Here is a 24,257-nt window from a genome sequence, read left to right on the forward strand (position 1 = left end):
TCCATGACAGCAACACACTACTATTAACACTAACACTCTCTTGTCAAGTCCTGGCATAGCCTCAAGACAAAGACTAGTTAACTATGAATAATCCATACTGGTATTGGAAACCCTTAACAATACTTCCCTGGCTGGTTAGGAAATTCTCTTCTTCCAAATGCTGATGGAATCCAACTCCTGCCAGGTCCAGCCATCGCTTTGAGGTTTCTCCCCTCCTTTACAATCAACGATATAAACATTTCACAAAACAAATAAATAGTTTACAGTAGTTTAGGAAAATCTGTCTAGAGGGCCCTAGGTGCCACATTCCTGTTTTAAATGCACCCAGTGACCACTCGAAAATTCAAACAGTGTATTCCACTGTCCATTAGGAAGGAGCCCAAATCTTAATCCTAAATCACTTGGCCACCAAGTACTCTGGCAATGGCCTAAAAGCCCTCCACGTCACCTTTATAGACTTTAAGCAGGCCTTTGATCTAATTCCCAGGAATCAGCTATGGACAAAATTGGCAGCGACATCTATCGACCGCCGCCTTCTCCTGCTGATTATTAATTTGCACACAAATACCCTCCTGAGGATTAGGCTAGATAGTAAGGGGCTAGTCTCCAATCCGGTTGCCACCACTAGGGGGGTAAGACAGGGCTGTTTGCTTGCCCCTGCCCTGTTTAATTTCTATATTAATTCGCTAGTGGTGCATATGGCAAATACTGATTTCCATCCACCAAAACTGGCAGGACGAGCCTTGAATGTCCTACTGTATGCAGACGGTGCCGCCCTATTAGCTACCTCCCCCATCGGATTAAGGAGGATGCTTCGAGCTCTTCATGAATATGAGACCCAACACGAGCTCCAACTAAATTATGCCAATACCAAAATAATGGTCTTTGCTGCTCGACTGAAACCTAATTTATGGTCAATTAATGGTATTCCTTTAGAGCAGGTCAGTTGCTTCAAATACCTGGGGTCAGGTTGTAAGATCAAATAGGTCCTTCTTGGCGCACAGAGAATACATAGCCTCGAACGCATCCAAAGCAGCCTTGGTGATTAGAACCCTGTACTCCAAGAAACAGGCACAAACCGTCAAAGTTGCCTTGCGACTCTTTAAAATGAAAGTCCTCCCTCTTCTGCTGGTGGGCATTGCCTTGGGCTCACGTAGGGACTATGAAAAATTGGAATCTATCCAAACCCAATTCCTCAGGGCCATACTCAGGATCCCCCCCTCCGTGGCAGGTGCGATCATGAGATTGGAAACTGGTTGTCAAGCCTTTAGGTATGTGGCCCTGAAAGCGAAGTTATGGCTATGGCTCAAGCTCTGTTTCAGACCAGTGGATTTGGCCCCCTTGATTCTGAGGGATAACTTTAAATCTCCATGGGAAGGGGAGATAGTGGAGGAAGTCCAGAAGTGCGGGTTGTCCTCCCTTTATATAGAGTCCATGACGTATAGCCACGCAAAGGCGGTGATCGCTCAAAGATGAAGGGATATTGCCAGACAGGAGGACATAGCCCGTGTGAAATCTGGGTTGTTTCTGGGGGAGCAGTTGTATCGGGCTGCTCCAGCTCGCTACCTGGCGGATATCCACTACATGGAATACCGCAGACTATTTACCACGGCTAGGCTGAATGTTCTTGACTCGGCGGTTCTGAAGGGAAGATATGGAGGAGTCCTGTATGACCAGAGATTATGCCATTGTGCGTTGGGTGAGGTAGAATCCACAGAGCACATTTTACTGAGCTGTCCCTTCTACAACGATTTAAGACAGTATCTTATAACTCCATACTTACCCCAGCTCAGTCCCCGACAAAGAGGAAAGCAGACAGCATATCTGCTAAATATGTCTTCTGGGAAAACAACTTTGTCAGTGGCTAAATTCCTTTTCCTGGCACTCAAGTGTCGGAAACGTATAACTGAATGCTTTGATGTGGGTTATCTGTGCGAGGTTTAGTACTGTGTCCCTACCTTATTTATGTACCCCTATGATGTTTTAGTTTATAATTCTGTACTGTGTTTTATCTCTGACTATCGGTCGAATAAAGGAAATTGATTGATTAGGAAGGAGCCAGCGCATTCCAACATGCGTTTGTAGCCCGATCCTTTTCAGGGCGGGGTGGTCTGGTTTCAAATCAATCTAGACTTCAGCTCCCTTTCTTTCTCCTTCCCCTAGAGCCGCAGGGCGCCCTGCCTTCCCCCATCCCTTTTTTACTCTTCTTGAAACGCTTTGCAGAGACCAGAATTGCTGTGTCGGTGCAGGCGGGGGCGGGCAAGGTGCCCAGCGCAGAGTTCGTCGTCCTCTGAAAGAGAACAGGCGCCCGCGGATCTTCGGCTCCGCTGCCAAGGGGGAGTGGCGGCGGCGGCGGCGGCGTCGCGGATCCAAGGTTGCCGCTGCCCGGACGAGCCGCGAGCAGCCGCTCCAGCTGCCGGAGCCCCTGGAATGTTGCAATCTGCCTCCTGCCTTGCATCGCCTCTCTCCTGTGCCCATCCGGCCAATGGCTTGGCCAGACCCAAGCCGCTGGCCAATCGGAGCGTGGCAATTACCATACCTCGGCACAAGGAGCCAATCGGAAAGCAGGCACGCTCAAGGTCGCTGGGCTGGGGAATATCCGGAGAGGCGGCTGGGCTGCAGCCCCACAAAGCCGGAGAGACGCGGAGGAAGCATCGCCCGGACCATGGACGCCCAGAAGCACGTGGCCAACTTCGGCGCCGGACCCGCGAAGCTGCCGCTGCCGGTACGTGCTCCGCGGGGGCTCAATCCTGCAGGCAAGATGCGCGGGGGGGGGGAGAGAGAATTTGCACTGCGCAGCCCGATCCTATGCATGTGCCTTCGGAAGCCCGTGTCGCCGTGGCTGCAGTCCTGTATTCACGTAACCATGGAAGCTGGCGAGGCTTGCTTCCGAGTAGGCTTGCGCTGTAAGTTGGAAGTCAGCCCCGCTCAACTTAAGGCTGCCCTTCCGATAGCGCGTTGGGGGTGCGCGCTTTTTGGTGCGCTCGGGACGCGGATGATCTAGTTCGCAGCAGGAGCTGCGGATCGTTGATCAGGGAAGAGACTCCCTGAATCGGCATTCCACAGTGCTGAGAGATGTTGCACAAGGGGCGCGCTTGTGTCCCCGTCCTCTCTACGCTGTTCTGTGAAAAGATCAACAGCTATTACACTGTGGAAGCGATATCTCCAAGGGGCAATTTGCAAGTGTTTGCTTTAAGTACAGAGGACATTCCCGCATCATTCTCCCGTCGGAGAGCTGCCTCGAGACGGGTGTTAGCAAGTTGTAACAAAGGAGGGATTTTGCATTCGTGGTTAAAGTGGAGCAAAGGGTGAGAAGGGCTGGGGCTTTTAAAAAGTGCTGTACTGGGTTCTTGTCAAGTACGCTAATTAGCTGGCAAGTTCGCACTAGCTCGCCTCTTCCTATCTTCGTTTATCTTCTTGCTGTGCTGGCGTCTTCTATGCTGGCAGTGAACTAAAGAGCCATTGCTAACGCCTTGCTCTTTCAGGTACAGTAGTAAAGGGGGGGGGGGATGTATTTTTCGAGGCTGTCCCAAAACATCTGGCAATTCCCCCTTCTCTTTTTAACTCCCAAAGCCTTGTATTGGAAGAGTGCAAAGCGCGTTTTGTCTCTGACTCCCACTCTCTTGAAAAGGACATGTCTGTTTTAAAATGTCAAACCTATGCTCCCAGATCTATTATTGGTTACCCATTTTAACTTCCTATCGCTCCTAAACAAATGCTTTGCATGGCTTTTATTACAGGATAACGTTTTGTTGAGCTGTAACACAAGGGCCATTTCAGGGGTTTTAAGAACAGTACGCATTCTCTTTCTGTGGAGGTGTGACCCAGCAGCTGTGGGAAAACTACCTAAATTCCCTCCTTCCTTTCTCCAACAGCTGTGAAAAGGAATATAGTTTGCTTGGTTTCTTTACAGTTGAAAAAGCTACTAATATCAGAGCTCATGGAATAAAAATGCTTACCCCTTTTGTTTGTACGTGGGGCTGGAATTAAAAGAACCCTTTGTTTACCACTGCTGAATAAATGCTTTGTGAACATGTAGGACAGAAAAACATTTGCAGATATCCTAGTTTAATGTCAGGCGACTGGAGAAACAGATTTTATACAACATATGATAGTAATATGCTGACTGTAAACTCATCTGCTCAGAAAGTTACATCAGCATCTGTCTTGATCCAATCACATATGGGAGAGGTTTGGCTCCATCAGATATAAATTATTTTTCCAGCTTTCCATAAGAATTGCATTCCTAAGCGCTTTAGTTTAAAGCACTCTTGTGCATTGTTCTCTTTTGGACCTGGGAAGCTGCATGGACATAGCCGGGGGTGGGGAGGGGTGGGCAGCTGCCCTGTCCTAATCAAGTAAATCAATAAAAATATTTAACTGAGGTTCTCCCTCCCCCCCAAAACATAAATCCTGGCTAAACCCATGGGAAGCTGTGAAGTTGTTGCTACTTTCTAAAAGACTGCTTTAGAAGTTTGCAGCAAACATTTTCATTTGAATTAATCTTCGCACATAATATTCTGATAGGGATGTGAACCATGTGGTCCTCCAGATGTTGTGCGATTCCAACCCTCATAAGCCCCAGCCCATAGGGCCATGGAAGATGGAAGCTGTAGTCCAACAACAGTTAGAGAACCAGATTGCCCATCCCTAATAACATGAGTTGGGTGCCTTTTCTAATCAAAGGATTGTGCATTAGTGTCTTATTGTTGTGCTGAATCTGATTAATCAGCTAGAAAGGAACTTTGATGTTCAATAGAACTTGTACCTAAACAATGGCTATTGAAAAATGCCTTTATTTTTCAGTGGTTTACTGGGAAAAAATGGTGCCCAGTGTTAGTAATGCCAGCTCTGATCTGTCCGAAATGCTGTGTATGAAAATGATAAATTAGGTCATTTATTCCAGCAGTCTTTCCCATCGGTGCAAAGAGAGAATGGCTCTGGATGTGAGGTGTTTTGTTAAGAACTCATTCCCAGTGTAGGACAGTGTACCTGAAACACTGAAAAATCTGTGATTGGCTGCTAAAACTTTAGCCATATTGAAATAACCATGGGTGACACTACACATAATCTGATCCTGTTAAATCTGTCTTTTTAAAAGTCTTTATAAGAATTCATTTTTATTAGAAATATACAAGTTCAGAAAGCATAGCTCAAAAGTAGAAGGTGCATGCCTAGTGTGCAGAAAGTCTCTGGATGTGTCTTTGGTATCTCCAGTTCTACAACAGCAAAAGGAAAAAGAAACAAAAAAGGATTAGGTGATAGAAAACAACCTGGTATAATTATGTCTGCCCATGCTTGGATAACACATAAACTTACAAATGATTCTATATATAGTAACTAGGATTTGTGAGATTTGACATTGAAATGTCCACAATGATATCGAATTGATTTCTTTTGTAGGTATTGTTAGAAGCCCAGAAAGAGTTGGTGAATTATAATGGCCTTGGCATTAGTGTTCTTGGTAAGGCACTCTTACTTATTCTTGATGTCTTTTTAGCATTTGGAGCTTTTAATTGTATTTTCTAATGAACACCACAAGGAAGAGCTACACATTTAAATGTAGGCATTCCCAGTTTGAGAATTATCCTTTCTGAAATATCTCTCCAACTTTTATCCCACCCTTGCACCAATGAGCTTTGGAAAGCAGATGTCTGAAGGGGCCGGGGGTGTTCATTTTCTCTTGAGAAACTGCAGTTGGTTCAGAGTCACCCAATGAACTTTGTAGCTGAGCAGGACTTTAAACTTTGGTCTTCCTGAGCCACCTGCTACACTCCAGCTATGGCTCTGCAACACCAGCTCTTGCTATATCCCTTTCACTTTCCAGTGAAGTGAACTGAGGATTCAGCTACCTTTGCAGTTTCTATCCCCTATGGTACTGAAACAGAAGCTGTCACCCTGGCCTAGCACTTTCCTCAAGGGTGTAGGAGCTCTGATGTACGTAGCTGTGCTGCCTGAAAAGAGTTCTCCATTCATTGCAGTGGAGGAAGCGGACATTTGCACACAGTTCCTGTACCCCCTGACCTTCTATCTCCATTGAATAAATGTGAATTAAAAGAAGGCAATTTTATAAAGCCAAATTTATTTTAATGATACTAAAATATTTATTTTATTTTAGTGAAATTTATTTTAGTTTGTATTGTGTCATTTCTGATATATTTATTTTGTTGCAGAAATGAGCCACAGATCATCTGATTTTGCAAAAATTGTCAAAGCAGCTGAAAAGTCCTTGCGTGAACTCTTGTAAGTGATCATTTTTATTCATATTCTAAAAAGCCTTTAATCTGAAGACATAGTAACTGTAGTACAGTCAGTGGCGTAGCGTGGGTTGACAGCACCCGGGGCAAGGCAAGTAATTTGCACCCCCTAACCCGTGGATTTGCGCCCCCTAACCCTAACCCCCAGATGTTGCGCCCGGTGCGGCCGCCCCCCCTGCACCCCCCACGCTACGCCACTGAGTACAGTTCCCACTCCATGTGTATTTTTTTTACAGTAAGTTCATCAAAGTGTCTGTTTTATTGATATGGACACAAGACCAAACACTTCGTGCTCCTTTTCTTAGAATGATTTGTTCCTAAAAGGTTGCCAGCAGGTTCGGTTATTGTTCTAATATTGTATTGGCAACTGCAAAATACACTTAATACTTGCAACTGTAGCACAGTACCATGGTGTGGCGATCACACAAGGTCCCTGGACGTTTATCGGTCTATTGATCCCTGTGCCACCACTGTGTTTGCTTCCCCGCTGCCACCAACCCGTTACTCTCTTCCTATACCTTCCTAATACCCTCTGACTGATTATCTTAACTGTTTGACTGACTCCTCTTAACAAATTCTCTCACTCTTTCACACCAGACTAGCCCAACCCACAGACTTATATTCTCTGTCTCTTCTAACTCCAGACTGTCTTCTCAACAACTCTAACTCTCTAAAAACCTCTCTGCTTAAAACTTATACACACTTAGCTCTGCCCCCTGGGTTCCCATTGGTTAGTCTTTACAATTAGTTAACCCTTTCCCTGTGAACCCAGTATGATGTCACACACATAGGAGGGCAAACGCCACACATGGGTTAGATGAAGATACGGAATATTTGCTCAAGTTTGCTCTGAAGAAGTCAAGAGTAGGCCTTCCTTTGTGGTGTTTTGCCAGCGGCTGTCCATGCTTGAAGACTGGAGCATGTGAAGTGTCTGAGATCCACAGGGCGGCCTAGAATTCTGCCTAGTATATCTGGGAGCGGGCTTCAAGTGATGCTTCACAGACTCCAAACAAGAAATGTCAAATAGAGTGCAGTATTTTTCGCTCTACAAGACGCACCAGACCTTAAGACCTTTTGGAAGAGGAAAACAAGAAAAAAAATATTCTGAATCCCAGAAGCTGGGACAGCCAGCAGGATCGCTGTGCAGCGATCCCACTGGCTGTCCTGACTTATGGGAGCCTTCATCCCCTTGCCCGGGAGAGGCTGCGTGAGACTAAGGCTCCCCCAAGAGCCGTGATCCCTTTAAAGAGCACGTGGAGCGTGTGTGCGGCTCTTGGGAGCTTTTCCCCGAGGAGGGAGAAGGGCAGCCCTTCTCCCTCCTTGAGGAAAAGCCCCCAAGAACAGCACACACACTCCGCGATCTCTTTAAAGGGAGCGCTGAGCAGAGCCTCCTGCCTGCATTCGCTCCATAAGACGCACACAAATTTTCCCTTACTTTTTAGGAGGGGAAAAGTGTGTCTTATAGAGCGAAAAATACAGTAGGTACTTTTTTGCATGTATCTGGACTGGTTATAAATTTTGACTTCCGCAGTTCATTCTGGAACAGCATTGTAAGATTCCTCACTCTGCTAAAATTTGTTCAGCAGCACCAAGCACACGCCTAGTTGATTATCTGCAATTTTGCATTGTCATTAGTCAGCCAACCGCAGCACAAGGCTTTCTTCTTCATGTTATATTAATGTGATTGGTCCAGTAGCAGCATTTATAGAGCTTCTGGAACTTAACAACTTAGAAACATTTTTCTTATTTTCTTTGGAAGCTGAATTATGTAGACTATTATATCTAATGCTTATTAGTCTGACAGAGGGTTATACTGAAGTACTGTGTATCTGTTGAAATACTGGATAGTAACTGTTTACAAATAATGTAAAACATCATTTTAACAAAAAAGTTTCATTTATCTATATTTTCACCAGGGATCTAATTTGGAGAACAACAACTGTCAAATATTTTGAATCCTGAACTGATAGTATTGTTTCATTTTCCCAATACTTCTTTGCACAGAAATATACCAGACAACTACAAAGTGATTTTTCTCCAAGGAGGTGGGTCTGGACAATTCAGTGGTGTCCCACTTAATCTTGTTGGGCTAAAAGAAGCCAGGTGTGCTGATTATGTGGTTACAGGAGCTTGGTCAGCAAAAGCAGCCAAGGAAGCAGAGAAATATGCCAAAGTGAACCTTGTTCATCCGAAACTCTCTAGTTATACAAGTAAGTAAACTTGCAAACTTTAACGTTTGTGAAAGCTAAACTGTTGTATGTGCATTTTCTTTCCTGCTTACTGTTTCTGTTTTTTATAAAAACAAACTGTGTGTAATATTTACTACAATCCTAAAGAGAAATGGGTCCCAAAGTATGAAAACTGGTTATCTCATTACCGAAATGCAGCTATTCTTATGATTTGGCCTGGATAAGAAGCTTTCGCTGCTGCTTCCTAGCCCTTGACCTTGACCATCTTTCTTAATGGTCTTTTCAAAAACTGCCAAATTTGCACTGTTGGTACCTGTGAACCCCTTCATGAAAAACTAACCGCTTCTGCACATTGCTTTTAGGGGAGGTTAATCTGGCTGTTACACTCCCATCTTGGCCCTCCCCCCCTTCTGCGGACGCATTACATCAAAGTTATTGGACCATGTATGGGTAAAATTGTGCATGGGAGAAAAAAGAAAACAAAAGTTTAGGAGCATGGGAAAATCAGTAGAGGGAGAGTGAGGATCAAAGCAGAAATGCAGTTTGACAAGAGTGCTGGCCTGGAAGTACCCATGATGAAAAAGAATAGGGCAACTTGCTATATCTATGAAACATATCTTGTTCTACCCATTCAACCAAATGCATGATGATATTGTGTGTCTGCTGTGCAGTGCATAAATTAGGGTTCTGCCCCCGCTTTCAGAACAGCTTATGAGACTGTGCAAACATTACGTAAAGGAAAAAGACCCCTGGACTGTTATGTCCAGTCATAGGTGACTATGGGGTGCGGTGCTCATTTTTCTTGTGAGAATGATGGCGAGGGTTTTTCCGGTAAGCAGTGCAAGTAAATGTGTGCCTACTTGCAAGCAAGCCCTACTGAATTCAATGAGGCTTACTCCCAGGAAAGTAGAAGTAAGTTTAGTTGAACTCAGTGGGGCTTCTGCATGCACAGATTCCACTTAGACCTCTGAGTGGGGAAGCAGATGCAAACTGACTAGTAAATCACTTAAACTACTCTTAAATTAGGGATGCAGGTGAGCCTAGGGCTTGCCGATCGAAGGTCGGCGGTTCGAATCCCCGCAACGGGGTGAGCTCCTGTTGCTTGGTCCCAGCTCCTGCCAACCTAGCAGTTCGAAAGCGTGTCAAAGTGCAAGTCCAGTCATACCCCGGGTTACAGATGCTTCAGGTTGTGTTTTTTTGGGTTACGGACCCAAGGTTACTTCCGGGTTTTGGCAGTCGCACATGTGCAGAAGCGCCGAATCGCAACCCACGCTTGCGCAGACGCGGCGCTGTGGGCTTTGAATGCTGCGGGTTACAAACGTGCCTCCTGCACGGATGACGTTTGCAACCCGAACGTCCACTGTAGATAAATAGGTACCACTCCTGCGGGAAGGTAAATGGTGTGCGCTGCTCTGGTTTTGCCAGAAGCTGCTTAGTCATGCTGGCCACATGACCCGGAAAAACTGCCTGCAGACAAACGTCGGCTCCCTTGGCCAGTAAAGTGAGATGAGCGCCGCAACCCCAGAGCCGTTCTCAACTGGACTTAACTGTCAGGGATCCTTTACCTTTTTTAAAAAAACTCTTAAATTAGTTGAAAATATATTAAATATATTATATGGAAGTTTATTTAATATTTTTATTAAATTTACTACTTTCTTAAATTTTAAGGCCCTCCACCACCACAGGGAGCCTTGTCAAGGTCCTCTGCTGCTGCAGTGAAGTGCGGCACACCCTCTGCCACCATGGGGAGGTGGTATGGGGCCTTCTGCTGCGGGGGAGTGTATCGCACCCTCTGCCACTGTGGAGAGGTACGGCGAACCCTCTCCCACCATGGAAAGGCCTGGCAAGGCCCTCTGCTGCTGCGGGGAAGTGTGGCACACCCTCCACCACTGCAGGGAGGTTGAAAACCAGATATCGCCCAGCCCTAGTGCCTGGTTGGGGAAGCCTGAATCTAAAGCACGACTGGTTAACCTGTGGCCTTCCAGCTGTTGTCGAACTACAGTTCTTATCATTCAGAACCATTTGTTGTGCTGTCTGGGGCTGATGGGAAATGTAGTTCTTGATACATGTGTAGCTTATGCATGTCACCATGGGGAAAATATCTGTAGCAGCAACTCCTACACAGCCAATTGAAAATGCTCTCTTGGTGTTTGGGTCTGTGAGTATCCTGTTAAGTTCACAAAATACATTGGCATCAATGAGGATTAGCATGCATCATGTAGATCAGGGTGGACAACTTATGGCTTACTAGATTTGCTGGATCCCAACTCCTATTAGCCTCAGCCAGCATACCAATGGTCAGGGATGATGGAAATCATAGTCTAGCAGCATCTGAAGGGCAACAGGTGCCTCACCTAACAACCTTATTATGCTACAAAAGATTACATTCTGGCTTGAATGTTGAAGTGATTTTGAATGGTGGTCTGTTTTTAGCATCTTGAAAGGACCTGGTATCCTGTTTATTTAACACACTCTACTACTTCCATGAGGAGAAAGTGTGGTGGGTAGTGGGTGTTTTTTCTCTTTTGTAGCCACTCCAATAATGAATTAACTTTGCTGGCAAAGGAATAGAAATTTGTTGAACCAGAGTTGTTTTCAAAGTTCAATATTTAAAGGAAAGTTGTATCTCATCGGACTTCTGAATCTACTAGCTGGGAAATATTTCCATTGTTTCTCTCTCTGTTGTCTTACCTGCTTCAGAAATTCCTGATCCAAGCACTTGGAACCTTAACCCCGATGCCTCTTATGTCTACTATTGTGCAAATGAGACGGTTCATGGTGTCGAGTTTGACTTTGTACCTGATGTTGGAAAGGCAGTTTTAGTGTGTGATATGTCATCCAATTTCCTCTCCAGGCCGGTGGATGTGTCTAAGGTAAAGTTCCAAAAGGGCAGTTTGTTCCTTTGCATGGTGTAACCTAATATCTCAAACCTTGGTTTGCTCAAGCTGATTCGTGTAATGCTTTTACTCACTTGTTCAATGAGCATGACTAAATTTGATCCATTAATTTCAATAGGTCTGCTCTGAGTAAAACATATTTAGGATCACATTTAGTTATCACCTGAGAAGGACCTCCTGAGAGTATTTCACTTTCAGTATATGAATTGTTAAGTGATTTAGCTTGCTAATGTTTCACAGCAGTGATCTTTTCCTTTATTTGTGTGTATAGGAACATACACCAGTATGTGTTCTGCTTATACAGTCATACCTCGGAAGTCAAACAGAATCCGTTCTGGAAGTCAGTTCAACTTCTGAAATGTTTGACTTCCAAAGCACGGCTTCCGATTGGCTGCAGGAGCTTCCTGCAGCCAATCGGAAAGCACGGAAGCCCCGTCAGACATTCGGCTTCCAAAAGAATGTTCAAAAGCCGGAACAGTCACTCCTGGGTTTCAGTTGTTTGGGAGCCAAAATGTTCGACTCCCAAGACATATAGGAGCCGAGGTACGACTGTAATGTACAAATGAGTACATGGATTTAATATCCATCTCCCCTTTCTTTTCTCCTTCCCACTTCCAATGTCAAGTTTGGTGTAATCTTTGCTGGTGCCCAGAAGAATGCAGGCTGTGCTGGAGTTACAGTGGTTATAGTACGTGAGGATTTGATTGGCTTTGCGCTCAAAGAGTGCCCAACAGTGTTGGACTACAAAGTGCAAGTGGAGAACAGCTCACTATACAACACTCCTCCGTGCTTCAGGTAATTTTGCCACAGTGCAATATCCTTCACTTTGCTAATTACTTGGAAGTTTACTATGCAGAGCAGAGGTTAGGAATGTCCAGTCTGTGGGCTAAATTAGGCCCACCAGACCTCTCCATTTGGCCCCCAAGGCCATTTTGGTGAAGCCATGGCCACCTGCCCTATACTAGATAAAGACATGACTGGGCCAAGTGGAAGTTTGCAGACATCTGCAAATGGTGCATAGTGCTTTGCAAACTCTGACAGTCAGCTGATGATTGCATAACGTCATGCATGGCATTTTACAAACCCCAGTGATCAGCTGATTGCTGCTGATTTGGTGTACAGTGCTATGCAAAAACAGGTTATCTAATGTCATTGTGATGTCAGGCTATTGGACAGGTGGCTGTCCGAACCCACTGGATAAGGGGGATAAGGTTCCACCCCAAGCTATTCCAGAAAATAAAGCTACTTCAGAAAATAAATGTTAGTTGGTTATGTCTCAGTGACATAACCAATTTTTTCCAATGAAATAAAATGTCAGGGTGGTATAGATTTTAGCAGAGTTCCTGCTTTTCCTGAATTGGTCCTCAGCAGGACTGACTACAGACTTGAAGATACCCTTGACATAATGCTTTCTTTGGACTTCGTACTCTGCTGGCAGATAGGCTTACACAGCGGTACTGGCTAATTCTTTGTTGTGCCCTTGATGTAGTGTCACATTGCGGCACTGTGCGAAAACTGCAAAGATAGTCATGGCAATGCCAGGTCTGCTTCTGATCATGGTCTGAATTGAGCCGAGAAATTCTCTGCCCATAGTTTTAGTCCCTTCCACTGCCTACACGCATCTCTTGACTTACCTGTTTCAAGCTGAACTGGCTCAGGTGATTATTTCCCCAGACCAAAATCCCAACCAACAATCATGCCTTTTCCATTTTAATTGTCATCTAGGCATCATGGTTACTAAATGGAATTTAATTAGCAGTTCTGGAAGCAAACAAGGCAAAACTGAATAAAGGGTTACTTCTCTGTGTTTCTGAATTGCTGACAGCAGTGAAGTTGTGCTTTTGTTAGTAGGGTAATTAGGAGTTAATAGTTACTCAAGAGGTGAGTGAGTGTATGTGTGACTACTGAACCAAATACTCTTCAGATCTACTGTGTGAGCACATGAATTATGTGAATGGAAAATTTTAGTGATGCAAGCAGTTCCTACAACTTCTTTCTGTAATGGGTTAGGAGTATAAAACAGGCATTTCAATTTTTTCAGGCATTTAAATCCCCATTTCTAAAGGTCTGTTTCAACTTCATAGGATGTACCGATGGAAAAATGTTATGAATGTTACCTTGCAAGGTGGAGAAAAACCATATCAGATGCAGGGAGTTCAAACAGATCTCTTAGTATTTAATTGTGCAACATGTGTCTCCCACATACAATAGGCTGGTGCCTCCCCTCCTCAAACCCTTTCCCATCATTAGAAGTTTCATACAGATTTTATTCACACATGCCAAAAGTTACTTATTCGATAGTGAGTGTTGGCAGTGTTCTGGAATGTATGGAGTATTTTAGCTTTATTTCAAATAATTTTATATTTCCTTTTAACTAAATATTTTCAGGGGGGTTTACAACCCCATCAGAAAAGCACCATTTCCTTCTCCCTGACAAGCCCAGCACAAACATTGCAAGGATTTTAAAATTTGGAAATATGGCTATGCCATATAACATGATTGGTTGTTTCTGTCTGGCTAAACAGAAAAAACCAAGAAAAGCTTCTCTGCGAAGACAAAAGGGGGGGGTGTGGTGGAAGGGAAGAACGCATCATTATTGATAAAGTACCCTATTTGACCAGTGGTGAGTTTTGCATCTATTGGTCATTTTTGGTGCCTAGTTTAAGTCCTTCCCCATTACATTATTCTAGTAACCTGAGTATGGAGTGAAAGGTTTACATGCATGGGAAATAATTTCAATTAAGAAAAACGGAATTCTCCTTGAAGCCATAACTGCTAAATTATCAGTAGCTTGCATAATAATTGTATACTGTAGTAGGGACATAAAACTCAGGGCAGACAATTGCAAACTTTTAAACTTCATTTTTTCTTATATATTTGTAAACTAGTTACCCATTTTGTATAACATTCCATATTTACAGTGCTGTAAAATTTGTAACCTGCAAGTTGGCTGGATGTTTCTGCCTTGTGTTTGCTTCTTGAAAACAACATGTGTCTTGCAAGAGATTGACCAAACTCTCTTTCCTTTTTTCGGTAATTCTGACTGTTTCTCTTTCTTCTCTGTGCAGCCGTTAGTTGGCTGGGGACCTGACCTGAATGTCCATGAGCTGCTGTAGTGAAGCACTGAATTAAATTATTCCAATACGGATCGTTTTAACCTCTTGCCAAAAGGAGTCCTGGCTTCCTGACGTTAATCTGCTGCATGAAGATTAACAGTGCTTTTTAACCCCCTTGGGAGAAATCGCATTTCCTAGCTACAAGGATTTCCCTGATATTCAAATCTATGACTAAACCTGCTTTGGGGATGGCATGGAAGCTTGCTATGTGGCTTTTAAAGTGGGTCAGTCTATTACGCCCCCTGCCCCCACTTATTTAGTGAGTGTATTTTTGTGGATCATAAAGGCTTTTGTGAAATCCAGTACAGGATATAATGAACCAGTACCAAACTAGCTCATTCTGTGAGTGTGGGACACTTTTGCAACAGGTGTGCAAATGTACAGAGAAAGAGTGATGTGGAAATGGGACAAAATAGCTAAGGAACAGGAATGTTTTATAATTTAGGCTTATTGTCTGCCAAAGACTTGTGCTGGTTTGTGTTGTGGCATCAAAGTCTGTCCTTTGGAAGGTGGATTAGAGCCCCCATACCAGCTTCAACACAATTCACGCTCCACATTGGAACACTGATTTCTGGGCGTTCTCTGCTTCCTTAATGCTCACGGCTTTTGTGTGATGTGCTGGAAATGGGGCATGTATCTGATTTGTGTGATTCTGGGACCAAATCCAGGCACTGGCATAATGGCAGCTTTACAAATAAAGGGCCCACGATCCTGCTTCCAAAGTAGTGACCAACCAGAAGGTCCCTGGAGAAGGCAGGCTGCTTAGAAGGACACTCCTGCACACCAGCTGGGTAGGGTGAAGGATGCTTTTCTGCACATGGGGACAGTAAAAGATCAGATGACTTGGGTGAGCACTGTGAGATACAGTTGGCTCAGGCTCTTTGCTTACAATAGACATTGTTGATTTAGCAATAATCCAGCTTGGTTCAATAGGAGCAACTTCCTAGTTAGCTGAGAATCTGAGTTGGGAATCTCTGCCTTGAATTCACAAGGTAGTCTTGGGTCAACATTATCCCTCAGCTCCCCACCTGTAATATGGAGATGATGCTAATCATCTCCCTTGCATTCAAAATGGCAATCCTTACAAACAACACTGTAATGTACTTTTAACAGTCTTGAGCACTATTTGAATGCTTAATATTAATAGTAGTTATAGTAATATCTAGGATTATGGCTATTAGCTTTTTACAAGCAGTTTAGTATGCAAAGTGACATCCATGGGAAATACCTGTGATCAAGCAGAATTCTCTCTTTGTAGCTAAAATCACAGACAATGCTTTGCATTCTGATTTTCATTCAGTAGCTGTCTTTGGAAAAGTTTGTCAATGGCTACATGAAAGCAGCAGGACAGTATTGTTCTTACTGGCTAGTGCAAAAAAGAACAGCTCAAGGTGTAAAGGTTTAAGTTATTTTAAATAGGAAATAGGTTTGATGAAAATGTTAATGCTGTCGTATCAACAGGAGGCCAATGCCAGCAATATCTTTCGCAAGTTTAAATGGCTTCTCTGCCACTTGAGCCAAGATCCTTTAATTTGACCAGCATTTCACAACTGGATCTCTTGTTGGTTAGACCATAATTTCGCACTCATGACAGGGCCAGTACAGATGAAGAAACAATGGGAATTTTCAATTTTGCCCTAGCATTATATCTACAACCTCCAATTGTCTCTACGGTATTGTGTTCCCAGAGCACCGTTAACCAACAGCTAGATTCTAACTAGAATACAAAGTATTATATAGGACGTTCTCTTGCTTTGGCTGACAGGTTTCACTTGCCGTAAAATGATGCTTTGCCTTTTTGCATGTGATTTGGCTTGCTTGCTTGCGCCGTTTGAAACAGGATGCCTGCTGACACCTTGGCATGACACACGCCTGGTCTTCATGGGGCATACCAATTTAGATCACGTACTGGGTGCATTTGTGAGATTATGCATTGGGGACAGATGACTGTCTCTTCCCTGTCCCCCAACACACTCTCTTGTTGGTTTTACTTCTCGTCTATACCATGTAAGCAAAACTTGTTGAGACATGAACATAGCATTGCAAATAATTGGTGCCTCCTCTCTTTTGATTCCAGTATCTATATCACAGGCTTGGTCCTGGATTGGGTAAAAAACAATGGCGGAGCTGCAGCTATGGATAAGCTTAGCCAACTGAAGTCACAGATGATTTATGATATTATTGATGGATCCAGTGGATTCTACGTGTAAGTTGTCCTGACTTTTACCGTTGTTACTGTGCAGTACTATCTCAGAGGACTTCGTCCATATAGGACTTTAGCAAATCTTCCCCACTAGCAAATCTTCCCCACAAGCACATGTGGAAAACTAGCATTTCAGTGAAAATGCTTGTAGCCTTGCTTTCTCCCAGGAGCGGCATCTTCTGGGTGTGTACATATTGCGAGAGGACTATGCCATGCTAGAAATCACATGCTTTGATGTTATCTGTAATGTTCTAGTTACAGGTAGGTAGCCGTGTTGTTGAAACAAACAAACAAAAAAATTCCTTCCAGTAGCACTTTAGAGACCAACTAAGTTTGTTACTGGTATGAGCTTTCGTGTGCATCTGAAGAAGTGTGCATGCACGCACATGAAAGCTCGTACCAATAACAAACTTAGTTGGTTTCTAAGGTGCTACTGGAAGGAATTATTTTTTATTTTATCTGTAATGTGTTTACCTTCATCCTACCCATTTCATAACTTCTAGCTTGTTGGTTCCATAAGTGAGATTATAGCCAGGAGAAGCTTATTTTCCCCCATGGCAGCTATAGGTTTTTGCCTGTAGCCGGCCAGCTGTTTAGGAATTCACAACAAAAATTGTGGCCATTATGATGATGCAATAGAGCTGTATGCATCTTATCAGTATGTATGTACTGCTGTATTTTGTGCCATGCTTTTTGACTGGAGGCTGTTTACCTGTGAAATGCCACCTAAGCAACGAAGTGCCTTACTGGACAGAGCAAAATGTGAACCGCTTTTCAGTGCGCCAAGAATCTTATTTCATCATGCAAACTTGCTACAGTTTGTTTGCATTGCATGTCTCTGCTGTAGGCTGGTGTGAAACAGTCAAATTGTTTTTTAAATGTACAGTGCCCGCTTGTTGACGCCTTTCAACCACAACCAGAAGTGGCCTAAATTATTTAATACCCATTCTCCTTTTCAAGTGTGAATAGATAGCAATGCTTTGCTATCAAATTGCGGCAATTGGCTTTTATGCATGTAGATTGGTTAGAAGTCTATTTGGGCATTCAGTGATATATAAACTAAACAATAATAATAGTATCACATGGGCTTCAGAGTTCTTGTGGTTGAGATTGTGCTGCATCAGTTGAGCCAACTGCAGGCTTGCATGTGGCTTCTTGGTAATTGTAGCTGCAAATCTTTTGTTGAATTTCTTCTGGATTTGATGAGAATTAGGTGGAAGACAAGTGTAGTATAAAATGATTTGCAGCATGTTCTCCTTCCAGTCTAGCAAAAAGAGTCCTTCAGCCTTGCCTCTTGCCACTTGCTCCCCTGTGCTGTGCTGCTGCCTTTTTGTACATCTGGGAAAAACAAAAGCTTCATTGGCTTTCCCCAGCTAGAGGAGCCTGTAGTGGAAAAGTACATTTCTTATGCTAAAAAAAAATGTTTATTTCATAAAATTTTATATACCACTTGTTTGTAAAAAACAGCAAAGCAGTTTAATTTTGAAAGGCAACCTGCCAGCTTCATGTATTATTTCCTCATGGTGCTTATTTAAAAGTTGTTCAGACACACACATACACACACATGATTCAAGCATCTTTGGCAGGTGTGTTGAAGATCTTCACACATGGGGACACATAGTCTTCTCACATGCCAAATGAACACCTGCCAAGTGTCCAGGAGGAGGGGCATGGCTGTTGCCCACGATGGGGCATGGCTAGCCTTTGCAGACGCCTCCATGCATTCTCTCAACATAAAGGGATGAGGTCATCTGACACTTTCCCATGTAATTTCCGTGTAATTATCTTTCAGGTAGCCCTTTAGAGTTTGCAAATAGAACTGATTTCTGTGGCTGACAAAAGATTATGTCACTTAGAAACATAGGATGGTAGTCAATAAAGTTTTACTTAATTAGACGTCCAAAAATGAATGAACATGGCTATGTTAGGCCCATTAATTTTAATAGGTCTGCTCTGAGTAAAACTTAGTTGAATACCACCTACAATTGAGTTCATTAGTATGTACTCATTTGATAACAAGCCAAAATATGGCTGTAATCATATTTCTGTGAAATTTCCAGGTGTCCTGTGGAGAAGAGGAGCAGGAGCAGAATGAATGTTCCTTTCCGGATTGGCAGCATTAAGGGCGATGAGGCCCTGGAAAAGAAATTCCTTGATCAAGCTATAGAAAACAACATGCTATCCCTGAAAGGGCATAGGTAAGGGAGATGTCTGTGAAGAAGCTTCGGCTGAGGTTGAGTTACAGTGTGACGGAAAGAGCAGTAGGAAGTGAACACCCAAAAATGAGAGGCATTGTCATTTCTCAGAACTGTGAAAAAGTACAGGTTGTATTAGTGCTGAAGCTTAGCTGTGCTTCAGTGTTGTCTGAAAAATCCCTTATATGTGTGACTGCACAATTTTATAGATATTTTTCAGTTTTTAAAAACTGAAAAGCCGTGTGATAACCAAACCAATTTTTATTTAAGTTTCAGTTTAGAGTCTGGATGCCCAAATTGTCAATGAATTAAGAGTCCATGAGCAGAAATGCCTATTTGCGTATGATATTTATAGTAAATATTTGACTAAGGTGATAAGTACTGTCACCATTTCCCCAATCTTTTACTGCTTAAGCACCGTATTTTGGCCATTGGTCATCTACCAATCTAGTCCAGGGTTTCAGATGGAAGACTTCCCCAGCCCCATCTGGAGACACGGGGAATTGAACCTGCAACCTGCTGCATGCAAAACACGTGCTTTACCTCTGAGTTAGGGCCCTTGGCTTCTTGGCCTTTTAGTGATGCCTACCAGCCAGGAATCACGTAAGACTGTGCTATGTGGTCACCTGGATTTGGCTATCATGCTCACGTTCTGCTTCCTGGTTTCCCTCAAGCATCTGGTTGACCATTGTGTATGCTGGACTTGTTGGGCCATGGGCCTGATCCAGCAAGCTATTACATTCCGTAGACCCTTCCATTTTGTTTTGTAGAAAAGCTCAAATGCTGATATAACCGTTTCTGAAAATTTAGTTTCCTTCCAGCTCAGCCCTAATTATTACATAAATGAAGTTCTCTTCTTTCACAGTCCTGAGAAAATACAGTATCTTGATCATTCCTTTTAGTTCACTGTTGGAGTTGTATCTCCCCACCCCTGTACTGGTGTCTTGTACTGGTGCTGGTCTTCCTGCCTCCCGCTTTCCTCTTGGCATCTGGTGTGGTGATGCTTGCAAGGTGATGCTTCAAAATAAATCTGTCACTCTGGTCTAATTATTCCTCCCCTCATGCAATCTCAGACTCACAGTTCTTCCTGGAAGAGCAGTATGAGGAGACTTCAGTTTGTATGCATCTAAAGCATTGCTAGCTAAAGCATTGCTGTCTTTAGAAACGATCCATTATTCTCAACAAGATGTGCATGCCTCTTGTTAGCACACACCAGCCTTCCCCATCCACATGTTACTGGACTCCACCTCCCATCAGCCAGCTGCCAATGTGGCCAGTGGACAAAAATGGTGGGAATTACGGTCCAGCAGCATCTGGAAGCACCAGGTTGGTATAAATTGAGGGTGGGCAACCTCTAGACCTGGAGACCAAATGTGGCCCTCAAGTATTAAAGGTTTTATGATCTCTGGCTCATAAATCCAGTGGTCTAGCAACACTTCCGCTTGTAAAAGGTAAAGGACCCCTGGATGGTTAAGTCCAGTCACAGGTGACTATGGGGTGCGGTGCTCATCTCGCTTTTCAGGCCAAGGGAGCCAGCATTTGTCCATAGACAGCTTTTCAGGTCATGTGGCCAGCAGGACTAGACTGCTACTGGTGCACAGAGGACCGCGACAAGTGCCAGAGTGCACAGAAATGCCATTTACCTTCCTGCTGCAGCAGTACCTATTTATCTACTTGCACTGGTATGCTTTTGAACTGCTAGGTTGGCAGAAGGTGGGACAGAGCCCAAGAGGCTCAGTGGTTTAGACCACAGTGCCACCTGCGTCCCCTCACTTCCGCACTTCTGCATGTGCCAGCCTTTGAACCAGCAGAGAAAACAGCGCAGCTCCTTCCCTGGAAGCACATTGAGGGTTGGTTGCACATAAGAGGCAATAAAATACTCATGGAAGCAATAAAAAAATCAGTGAAATAAGACATTTACTTGAGCAGGTTGCAATATGCAGCATTTACTTCATCTCGATAGAACAAAGGTACACTTAAAGTCCAAACAAGAGTCTCTGTGCTCTGCATGTTGCCGGTAAGAGAAGAAAAGCAAGACTGGTTAAAACCAGCTCTCTGGGTCTCCTGTAGGAACTGCACATGTCCAGAAATAAGTTCCCACAGTCAGTATCTGCTTTGGTAGACTAAACAATCTGTGAAAACTGCTTTTTGAATCTTCTTTCTGTTTCTGGAAATGAATGGCTCTCAATCATTCCCCCCAACACCCAGGTCTCTCTATCTGCCCTTCAGGACTTGCCACTCCACATTCGGTCTTTAGCTGCCACTCCGCCTTTCCAGGTCGTGTTCGCCCCTGATTCACAACTTCTTTGAGTGCTTTTGCCTTGCCAGAATGTTCCCTTGTACTCTGATAAGACATCTTGCTTGCGTGGCGGAGGACAGAGTGGGGTGTGTGTAGAAACTAGCCTGCTGTTCAGAGGTAGAATGTACACTGGAGGCTCCGCCCACTTTTGCCTGTGGCCTTGCTCACCCCTGGCGTCTTTCCCCAAAAAGGCTTGCCCAGAAAGGAATGCAGCCTTTGGGCTGAAGGAGGTAACTTTCCCTTTGATATAAATGAATGTTCTGGACTACGAAAAGAATATAGTGCACTGGTGAAACTGGGGGACGCTCCAAATGTACTGTTTCCCTGCATTTCCCCTTATTCTTTCAGATCTGTGGGAGGAATCCGTGCTTCTTTGTATAATGCTGTGACAAGAGAAGATGTTCAGAAGTTAGCAACATTCATGAAGAGCTTCATGGAGAGGCATCGGTCATGAACTCGAATTAATTAGTGTTGCCCCTCTTGGAAATAAAAGTGTAATGAATTGGAAGCTGGTGGAAATATTTTATATACTAAAACTTTCAATACCACAGTCAAATTTTGGAAACCAATAAAAATCCCAGTGTCTCTTGCATCTGCCCAATATTCAAAGCGGTTTTGGCTGTAGAAGATCCAGGCTTGCTTGTCCCTGCACTTTGAGAATTGACTCCAGTGTTTTATCACAGTCCCTAGAGGTATGCAGTTCATTTGGTTTTTTTAAGTGGGTAGGTAGGGAGATAATTCAGCAGCCTGAAATAAAATAAAATGTACTGAGGATAGAGGTAAAAACACAGAAAATACATTTTGGGGGGTTACAATCAAATAATCTATCTTATTCTAATTGCTCCTCCTAAAAACCTTGCAGTTTTTGCTGTCATCTTATCATCTTGATCTGCTAAAAGAAATGACACAGTAGCAATGGTTGAGCGACCTTGGCAGGGACAACAATAGAGGGGTGGTGGGTCAGGGGGGTTGTAGAGATTAGTACTGCATACATGGCAACTCTCTGAAATTGTTGTTCTCAGTGTAAGGGATCTGACAAACAATCCCATCTTATGTAAAATATTTCCCCTGGTGACTGTTTGTTACATTTTCCTGAGGTTAGTCTCCTCCTTAAGAGTGTCATGTGCTTAGTATGGTAAGCAAAGTTAAATACAGTGGTACCTCTGGTTACGAACGGGATTGGTTCCAGAGGCCTGGCCATATCCTGAAAATTTCGTAACTGGAGGACCGCTTCTGCACACATGTGCGGCGCCACTGAGCGCTTCTGCGTTTGCTGCGGCCGTAACCCAAAGATTCCGTAACCTGGAGGTTACGCAACATGAGGTACCACTGTATTTAGATAAAATTCAATGGGAACAGATTTTATATGTCTAATAATTCCAAGTACAGCTCACTAGTGCCTAAGGGAATTACTTGCAGTCATCCTTTGTTAACATCAGGCCTTAGTTTTTGAAGCAGGAAGCCTGTTACGTTTTGCTGACTTTGACCATGGAATTGTTAAACGCACACTTAACTATACTGTCGTGCAGTTCCATCCTCTGCTTTTAAAATACTGAACTACGTCTGACTTAACGACGTTTACATTTGGCACCCTTCCATTTTACAGCACAGAAACCAAAATCACTTTCTTTCCCTGTTCCCTCCTGCCCGTTTTGAAACCAATATTGCCTTCATGTTCACAAGATCCCACACAATTCCCCCCAATGAACGTTTTTGTTCAGGGGCCATGTCACACCCTTTGTGCCTTCTTGGAAGATGGACTCGCAGCAGGAGGAGGCCTTGCCTGTGCAGGAACCTCGGAAGCTTCCTCTCCCGCCAAGTCAGACCATTTCTTCCTCCAGCTCAGCATTGTCTGCACTTTCTGGCAACAGGTCTCTGGAGTCTCAGGCAGTCTCAGCCCTACAGGGACACGCTGGGCTTTGAACCTGGGACTTCTGCATGCCAAGCACATGCTCTTCCACTGAGCCATGACCTCACCCCCCCCTCGCTCATCATACATAATTCTGTTGTGGCTTTTTAAATTACCTGTACAGAGATTGTGTCCATGTAGGACACAACTGCCGTGTATGAAATGGCCAACACTCTTAACATGTGAAAGGAAGGTTTAGTTTATTGTCCCCTTGCATTCTATTTCATGTTCACTCTCTGGTATAACTTACCCAGCTGCCCAATAATGTTTCCCTTAAAAATAATTTTTAACCAAAACTGTTTATTTCTCAAAGATTACATTCATTAGATCATGGCATATATATTTTTTTTTAAAGTTCATTTAGCTGTTTGTTTGTTTTTAATGAAATGACGTTGTTGATAGAATTTGGCCACCTGGTCAGTTTGTTTCTCAAGATTGGATTTCTTAGAGCCACGGAGACAGTTATCAATTTCTTGTACAATTTCATGTACACTTTAATAAAATAATCATAATATTAAGAACAACCCTTTTCCTGGAGTTTTTACTTAAAAGTATGTGGGTCAAAATAGAATAAAGAGTCCTCCCTGCTTTCTTTAAAATAACCAAGTTTTTCTTTGTGTATACTAAATTGAAAAATAATAAAAGTCTTTTAAAGTATCACTGGTGGATTTGATGTTGTTTGTTTTAACTTTGAAAACTCAAAATGGGATGTGAAACTATTTTTGAGACACTTTTTTTTAAAATCTACCTCCTGAAGTTTTAAATCTGTTCAAAAGCATTTTATGTGAATCTGCTACCTCAGTTCAGCGGTGGACTAGTAAACTCTCATATTTGCACATAGTCTGGATATTGCTTGGTTCAGGCTTCACCAAAGTGGTTCCCATCAGATGTTGCTGGACTCTGGCTCCCACCAATATGACCATTGGTTAGGAACAATGGAAGCTGGAGGGCACCACGTTGGCTACCCCATTAGCATTATATTCTCAATTAAGCTCCACAGTCCCAATATGTAATCTGCTTTCATATACAAACATTTAAACAGTCCTATACGTAGCTATTCAATCTAGTCTGAAGGTCCATACTACTTTTTAATATCCAGCTGCCCTTTTAAATACTAGTATTGATGACCACCACTGGATGGATGACCTGTGATTAAAGTGAGCTGAATGGACAGGTTGTGAGAATTCTGTAT

The 24,257-nt window shown here is 43.4% G+C and overlaps 1 protein-coding gene across 1 annotated transcript; it reads left to right on the top strand.

Moving 5' to 3' along the window:
• The first annotated feature begins 2,571 nt into the window (after positions 1–2,571).
• PSAT1 (phosphoserine aminotransferase 1) lies at positions 2,572–23,722 on the top strand. Its single transcript, XM_083702087.1, has 9 exons — positions 2,572–2,725; positions 5,404–5,464; positions 6,174–6,243; positions 8,262–8,467; positions 11,147–11,319; positions 11,969–12,138; positions 16,537–16,665; positions 18,723–18,860; positions 21,505–23,722. Exons 1-9 carry the CDS (start codon positions 2,666–2,668, stop codon positions 21,608–21,610), a joined length of 1,113 nt encoding a protein of 370 aa, XP_083558213.1. The 5' UTR covers positions 2,572–2,665; the 3' UTR covers positions 21,611–23,722.
• The last annotated feature ends 535 nt before the right edge of the window (positions 23,723–24,257 follow it).

Source organism: Podarcis gaigeae, assembly GCF_964106915.1.
Source record: "Podarcis gaigeae genome assembly, chromosome: 11".
NCBI lineage: Eukaryota > Metazoa > Chordata > Lepidosauria > Squamata > Lacertidae > Podarcis > Podarcis gaigeae.